This window comes from Centruroides sculpturatus, unplaced genomic scaffold (genome assembly GCF_000671375.1).
Source record: "Centruroides sculpturatus isolate CEXI.00-Female unplaced genomic scaffold, Cexi_2.0 scaffold3931, whole genome shotgun sequence".
Classification (NCBI taxonomy): domain Eukaryota; kingdom Metazoa; phylum Arthropoda; class Arachnida; order Scorpiones; family Buthidae; genus Centruroides; species Centruroides sculpturatus.
This window is the reverse complement of record NW_019388016.1, coordinates 1-8223: the sequence shown is the minus strand read 5'-3', so window position 1 is coordinate 8223 and position 8223 is coordinate 1. Positions and strand designations below refer to the sequence as shown.

The window sequence follows — 8223 nt, the reverse complement described above, 5'->3', positions numbered from 1 at the left end:
TAAAAATGTCTTTAAATTATTCGTGTTATTCTAGAGAATTATATGGTTAAGATTTAACGCGTAATTGTTAATTTAACATTAAAAAAAAGTGAACCGGAATAAAAGCCAAGTCGAGCAGGGATTATTTTGACTCATATGGACGACAATCTGGCACGAATAAGGGGAACTTAAGCGTGACTCTCAACCACCTGCAATCTTCTGAGCCGCGCAATCTCTTGCATCAGTGATGGTTCTTAACAACGGCACTATTGCAGCCATTTGCTTTTAATGTAGCCTTATCTTCAACAACGTGACACTAACAATAAGAGAAAATAACAAAATACGAGCTTATATTATGTAGGCTAAGACTCGAGTCGTTATCATTCATTCCACTTTTTTTTTTTTTCTACAAACAACTTAAGCATCTTAGTCTAGTAGAACTCACCTGTTATGCAAAATTTTAGTTAAAAATAACCGAATCATTTATATGATTGTGCTTAGCAAATTAATAAAAAAAAAACACAATCTTATATTTATTAAAATTATAGAAATTTATTTTAATAAATAATGACACGTAAAAGATTTTTTTACGCGTATTAATATTTTATTTTTGCATATATTTAAATTATAATTTACTTTAAATTATATAGTAAATAGAGTAGAATATAAATTACATCTCTATTTTTGTTGGTGTAAATTATGAATTAACTTTTGATTCATTAAAATGTATTATAAGATGTTTGCATAATGACAAATTTATTTATTTTTGATAAAAATTAATGGCAGAAATTCATAAATCAATATAAAAATAGAATATGTAGTATTATGTATAGTGTTTATATGAAAAACAAGACGTTTTTAAGAAAATAAGTGATTTGCGTTTTTTAAAAATCGCATTATTCAGCTTGTTTGCACATTTTGAAAGTATTCCGACAATTATTTAGATCCTTATTTAATGAATAACGAGTCGATATTCTCGGCCTGATAAATAAAGCATTGGTTGAAATAAAACAAAGAATAGCACTTATTGAAAAGTCGTGCTAATTAATACTTAAATAGATCGAATAAAAACCTTTAAATCTTCTCAATTCAACTAGGCGATGAATTGAAGTTTTTATTCTGTTTTCTGGTAGAATGAACGAATGTTATCAATATTCATCGTTATATATTGGTATTCGTGCCATTTCAGTGATACTACGCCAAGCAAATGAAAGGAAACCGAATCTATTGACGCGGTTACACAACTTTTTTTTGGCAACAATTCGCAGCAAACCATTCACACATACTACACCATACATTCAAAATGTGTTCATTCACACAGAACGTTTTATTTCCTGAAATTTCTGGTGTTAAATTACGATTACTTCACTATATTTCCCTTTCGTAAACTATATTCGCTTTGATGACAAATCTAAATTTGAAGCAATAAACAGTTCTTATTTAATATTCATCGACCGTAGCCATTACCGAGCATTTGTAATATTTTTTAGTACATAATTTTAATTAGAAAGTCCTTGAATTAAAATAATAGATATCTAAACTAGTTATTGCAATCTCACCCTGCGGAAGATAGAAACGCCTTATTGTATTTCCTAACTGCTAGCTTATGTAGTACGAGATTGCATCGAAAGGAAAGCCCAGTTTATATTCACAAAAATCATGTTACCCTATTCACGTTCACACTACTTTTCTAGATAACCATCTACGGGACAACAATAAAGCTTCTGTAGAAAAATTGGTATTGTCAATCAAACACTATATTAAATAGCACTCGAGAAATTCGATACATTTTGTCTCCGACCGTTCCAGACAACAATATAAACCCAGACAGCAGAAGCGAATATCTCAACTCTTTCTCTTGTGTAGCTGCACCCCTACCTCATGATCGCACACGTGTTCCCTTTATCCCTAAAGCAGACGGAAAATGGACTATCACTGACCTTGCAGAATCACACCTGCAACGCACGTGCATACCTACGTAGCGTCTGCCATATGCCAATGTTGAACTTCACACGTTCGACTACAATGAGAAATTTTGACTAATGGCTACCTACTACCATTTCCGTGGCCTACAACGTCGTACGACAGATGTAAAACGCCATCTTTAAAACGCGATGTAATCGCTTCTCGCTCGACAATCCAATACAAATTATAATTATTATAATGTAATAATCACTGATTAAATCTAATTACTACGGAAGAGTGTACAAGATAAAGTATCCGGATTAAATTTTCCCTTTTTTTTTCGTACACCGAACAACACGGCACCTATTCTTTTTAGTATCTGCGTTAATGAATTGCTCGCGATGTAGGCCGCAACCGTGACCCGATTGGATGCTAAACACAAAAAATACAATAAATTCATCCATATAGATTACTTTAATATACTCTGCTTTTAATTTTTTTTTTATAAACAGAGATATTTCTGTACAAAAAACCTGATGTTGCAGGTACAATATTTACTATCACAATACTCTCCACAAATTTTTTATATGCAACTTTCTGTTGTGACAATTAAACGGGTGGGGAGACAGCTATCACCAACCACAAGTATATATATATATGTATATATATAGATACAAAATGTACAAGAAAAATAATATACAAATTACAAATGTATTTTTTTACAACACACAATCACAGATTAGCGTTCATTGCTTGCTTTGCACGTTCATCTACCACAAGTGGGAGATTTACATAAAACTCAGGTACTGCGAATTAAAAACACTTTTTTCAACGCAGGAGCATTAATTTTTTTTTCTCATATATATATATATATATGTGTATTTTTTTCGTTTTCGTATGCCGTGCGCACCAATAGTGTTTACGAGATCTTCAAAAAGTGAATATTTTGAACACAGTAAGTAGTGAACAAGCCTAAAGTGACGTCGAGCCTTTACGTGGCTCTTAAAAAATGTCTATAGGAGACTAGTTCAGATGGATTTATCCTTATAAATGGACATTCCAGTGGACACCGAACGGCGGTGGAGATTCGAAAAAGGTGATTTTCTAACAAGATACCGGTCTTGGCGTGCTTACTACCATATCTCCGAGACGGCTCGGTATCTTCTCTGTCTGACTAGCCTGAAAGAATAATGAACGAAATATAAGTAAAACTCCTCTTTAGAAAACAAATAAATTAAAAAAAAAAAAGAAGCGATTGCCGTTTTTATATCTCGTTTAGCAGGTCTGACGACTCGGCGATTATCGTCTTGACCTGATTTTAAGAAATTTCCGGGATTTTTTGTACTTAAATGAAGATATTTTAAGAGTTTGCAGATGTAATAGGAAATAAAATAAAAGGAAGCTCACCTCTTGAGCTGCACAGGTGTTGACAACGCTGTTCGTAGAAGGCGATAATATTCCCAATGGTTGTCGACCCGGGCTGCTGTTCGAAACAGATGGTCTTGTAACAGGATGTGTTTCCAGAGCAATCTGAAGATCGGCGATGTAGTCGATCACATACTGGATGATTTCCAGCTTAGACAGTTTCTTATTCTTTGGCATATTGGGTACCAGCTCCTTTAACTTGGCTAGCAACGACTGCATCTCTTCCTGAGTCACATCTCGTTCGCGAGGCCTGACTTTGTTGTTCTTCACCATGTTCTTGATAGACATATCGCAGTGTGATTTCATTCTGCGGGGAAAAAATCCGACAAACTGAGAGCGTATCCGAGATACAACCACCGAGTTCTCCGGGCGAGCTAGAAATGGTGAAACCGACCCGTTAAGCTCGCTTATTATCACGGCGGAGAGCAGACGGGAGGCGCCGTGACGTAGTAGACGATACGAGATTCTATTGGACGGAAGAGGGAGCCGGGAGGAGCACCGGCTTTAGAAGCAGGTGGCCAATCATTGGGCGGTTCTCACGCTCGGACACGTGAAATCTCGGCAGTCGGTAACCGTGGGAGATTCCCACACGTCAGGCCAGCTGGAGTCAGGCTTCGGTAGGCAGGTTGACTACAGAACAGATGAAAATAACCTCATACAACACGTAAAGTTCCATCTGCTGATCTTCACCTGGCCGAAGGTGCTACCGTCGTACCACCTGCTGGGTGACGCACGAATAGGAGGCTCCTTAATAGGAATGCCTGATAAAAAGGAATTTTCATTTTCTCCTCCGGCTAAAGCATTTACAGGCAAGATTGTCTACTTAAAAGCCGTAATTAGCCACTCCGTGCGTAATTTAAGATACACACGTAATATTGTCCGACTCCATCTTGAATCCCGTGTCGTTTTTTAACCGATAAGGATTGCGAAAGAGTTATAAATTCACTACTATTAAACTGATTTGCAACACCTTAAAGTGTTAAAAAATATTCCTCAACCTGCCAGGCGAGCTAAGCCAAAAGGTCATTCTTGCTCACGAAGCCATTCATTCATCGTCTTGGCGTCAGTCAGTCGGTTACCATAGTTACGAAACTTGTCAGTCAAAAGAGCGCCGCCTAAGATTCGGCAATTCCCGACTGAAACAGGAATTTTTTCCAAAAATTGTGCAAAAAATGCAATAAAAATGAATCGCCGATTAAAAACTTTAAAATAACTTTTCGGACTCGATAGGGGTCAACATTAAGCCTATAATTAGCCTAGAAATAAAACAAATAAGTTTATCTCAATCACAATCCATTTAATAGTAAAAGAGCATTAAGTACTTAGAAAGAACATTAAAGTAATGACAATGCGCATTGTGAAGTTTTTAAGAGGAACCATTTTATAAAATGACCATTGCTTAAGTGACTATTAACAGGTCGGTTGCTTTTCAAAAGAGCTCGACGCAATGCCAGAAGAGTTTTATTGCGAACTCTGACTTTTTATGGTTATTTTTGACCACTTTTAAGTAACTAGCGAGCACTTAAACGTATATACGGCCGTATTATCAAATTAAAAAAACAATAAAACAAACGGTCGACTTATTTCTCCCAAATGTATAAATTACAGTCTACTTAGAACCTTTTACTTGGCAAATATTGGGTTGTTTCCTGTTTACAAATATTTTACCCTCTACCCCCTATCTGTGTATGCCACACTTCCTGACTGCCTTGTTGTGAACGAGAGTTTCCTGCAAATTACTCAATTATAGTCCGAGTAAAACAAATACCCACAAACAGGATGATGAAAGCTGGACTTAACATTTGGCTTAATTGATACGCTGGCGATTAAAATAGAATTTTGGGACAGAATATAACGTAAGAGGAAAAATATAATGCAATTATTTATTTTTATGTCGCTTCCACATTGGAAAGCAGTAAGAGATTTCTAGGATGATTCTGCAGTTTTGGAAACGGCACGAATGAAGGATAAAAGGTCATTTCTACTTGTTTCCAAGTATTTGATCATTCACATCTATCAACAATTGAATCAGTTGTTCGCATTTCCTTGTTGATTAATGTGCCCAGGTGTGTGTTAGATATTTGAATTGGCTTTTGGCCAATTCAAATTGTCACGTTTTCCAACATATCACTTAGCAAGTGGATGATCAGGTGAATCGAGGGGAGTGTACTTTAAACCGACTGCGCCATATTCTAATATAAGATTTAAGTTTTTCGTGAAAATTTTAAAATATTGTAATAAGACAATTACCGAACGACGAAATAAAATCTCACCCGTGTTTATTTGCAGTAGCTTTGATTAGAGCGTATCTGTTACCGCCATATTGTCTACTGACTGTGGGTGGTTGGAAAAGATTTCGGTTACGCATGCGCCTACACCTGTCTCTGTATAGCTTGACCTTCAACATCTGTCACCTAATCAAGAAGCAAATAGGAGGCCTTCGCTAATTAAGGAGAACACAGGGGAGTTGGGTGCACGTGGCTTCTTTGCTCGCCAGATGGCTGAGCTTTAATCTTCGCATCAACCTAAATCCCTGTTCGACTAACTTTCTTTCGGCTTCTGTATTCCTCCTATTTCAAATTTACTTTAATTAATCAAATTTTAAGGATAATTATTTCATTTATTCCAAATTTATTTTACCAATTAACTATATTAAAATATAATCACATATATACTATATATATTTAATTATATTTTATCTTCTTTCCATTAAAACTAATCGATTTGGAAACACTTATTTTCTGAAGGGGAGAGAGAAAAAAAGAACGAAGAAACCATTTCCAGCAATCTAATCAGAACTAAAAACCTTTGGGAATAGAAGAAAAAACTTCTCCAACTTTTCCGAACTCGGTTAGAGTTTGATTAAATTATCCAAAATAAAACTTTTCTAATTAATTAACATTAAAGTGATGAGCCGAGTATGCTAATTAATTCACAACCTATAAATAATATATTTTAAATTAAATATAACATAATTTTTTTTAAATTTCACTTTAATTTTAATCATTTTTTCACAAATTCTTACAGGAAAATAAATTTTGAGTTAAGATAAAATCACAAACAGTTTCCATTGTAATGTTTAAAAGTCAATTGAAATCAGAACCGCTAACCACTACTATAACAAGCTTTGTTCTCCATATTCATTTAAACTTTGTATCAGAAATCTCAGGATATGTTAGGTATTTGATGTTTATTTTCTTTTTTATTATATACATTTATATTTAAGAATAAACGTAGATGATGGGTAAAGGTAAACAATTTTATTTATTCATATAATCTTGTTTTTCTTGGTAAAAATGTTAAATATTAAAGTAGCATTGTGTACGAAATATTATTTTCCTAATTATCAGAATTATATTAATTTCGAGTGGTAAATACATAAAGTTTAGTGTTCGTCTGTCAGCCACGTGTCCACGTGTCATTGTAACATATGCTGGCTCCAGTTCCATTTCCCACCGCTTTGTGGACAGGTGCTGGAACATCTGCTACACCTCCCCACGTTTGTCCCTCAGAAAGAACAGCATACATACCTTGTGAACGTAGCTGGTTAGTGTTTCCCACACTCTTCGATCACCTGTCCGCCTTCATCGATAGAAAACTGTCAAATGTATTGGTTTTAGATCGTGATGGAAACAGAAACTGTCTTTTGACGGCTTCAGTCAGGAGGGTGGTGGCTAGACGCGTGCCAAACTCATTGATTCGTCGACCGTGGTTAGAGATGAACGCCTGCGGCACTACCAGGGTGCATTCGATGGCACGTGCCAGACCGGAACATCGACCAATCGGAGTGTGCCACGTCATCAAACATGTCAACAAACAATAGAACGTTGATAACAGGATCTGATGGCCGAGGTTTATCGATAATGCAATACAATCGCTGTTACACTATGTCAAAGGTTAATATATCGTTAAGAATAATATCGTGTGGGTCGATTGGTAATCTTTCTTTGCAAACTCTTCTAAATTAAATTCTTTTCTTTCAATTAAACATACCGAAACTCCCCATTTAATAATAATAAAAAGTCGAGTCTCAACATTTAAAGATGTTTTAATATTGTAATTAATTTTAATTCGACAATATTATTTTTCAAGGAATTAGTATAATAGTGTGATCAAAGTTCTTCGTGTCCTTTTATATAAAAATTTTTAAAAATTCATACTTCATTTGGAAAGCAATCTAATTGTGTTTGATGACTAGAAATCTATATATTGTTGTCATAACTGTAACCAAGTTCGAGTGTAATTATATTTAATTCTGAAAGGTTTACAGAAATAATTAAAATAAAAATTTAATTAATTTTTTATCAATTAAACAATTTACATTAATATGATAATTTTATTCAAATATATTATGTGGCATTTTAAAAAAACAGATTTTATAGTAGTCTACTAGATAGACAACTAACATATTAATGTTTTCAAGTAGGAGGACCAAAATATAATTTTAAGCCATGATAAATGATTTTGTTTATCAGTAACCTATTTTAAAAACTAGAATTTTATGTATTTATGCATTGATAAGCTATAAACAACTTGAGAAATTTATATAGATCCATATATGTAGTTTTTTCCAACAATTCCTTAAAAGTCTTTTCAGAATTTTATAAAATTAAAATATAATTTATAATTAACACAAAATCTGCATTTTAATATAATTATATTATTAAAATTATAAGATCTCAATTGTTGAGTTAACCAACAACTTATAACAGCAATGCAGATAAATATAGGCTATATTATACAGGCATCTTCAGGAGATAGAAGGAGCGTATAAAATTTATAACAAATACTTAAATAAACGTATAATATAAGTATTTATTATAAATTTTATTTGTTGGCATGTTTCTAATAGTTAATTGAAGAAAAATAAACCAAACATTCTTTAAAGGTGTATTATTTTCTCTACAAAATAAT

The 8223-nt window shown here is 33.8% G+C and overlaps 1 protein-coding gene across 1 annotated transcript; it reads right to left on the bottom strand.

The window, feature by feature from the left end:
* Positions 1-2339: 2339 nt before the first annotated feature.
* LOC111616741 (DNA-binding protein inhibitor ID-2-like) lies at positions 2340-6990 on the bottom strand. Its single transcript, XM_023358116.1, has 3 exons — positions 6840-6990; positions 3292-3616; positions 2340-3063 (listed from the first exon to the last, which is right to left on the bottom strand). The coding sequence occupies exons 2-3, from the start codon at positions 3613-3615 to the stop codon at positions 2989-2991; spliced, it is 399 nt and encodes a 132-aa protein (XP_023213884.1). The 5' UTR covers position 3616; positions 6840-6990; the 3' UTR covers positions 2340-2988.
* Positions 6991-8223: the final 1233 nt, after the last annotated feature.

Bases quoted from the DNA above. Each gene is read 5' to 3' on its own strand.
- LOC111616741 (XM_023358116.1), bottom strand. From the start codon at position 3,615: ATGAAATCACACTGCGATATGTCTATCAAGAACATGGTGAAGAACAAC. The intron at 3,064-3,291 runs GTGAGCTTCCTT...TTATTCTTTCAG, and splicing joins ACACCTGTGCAGCTCAAGAG to GCTAGTCAGACAGAGAAGAT.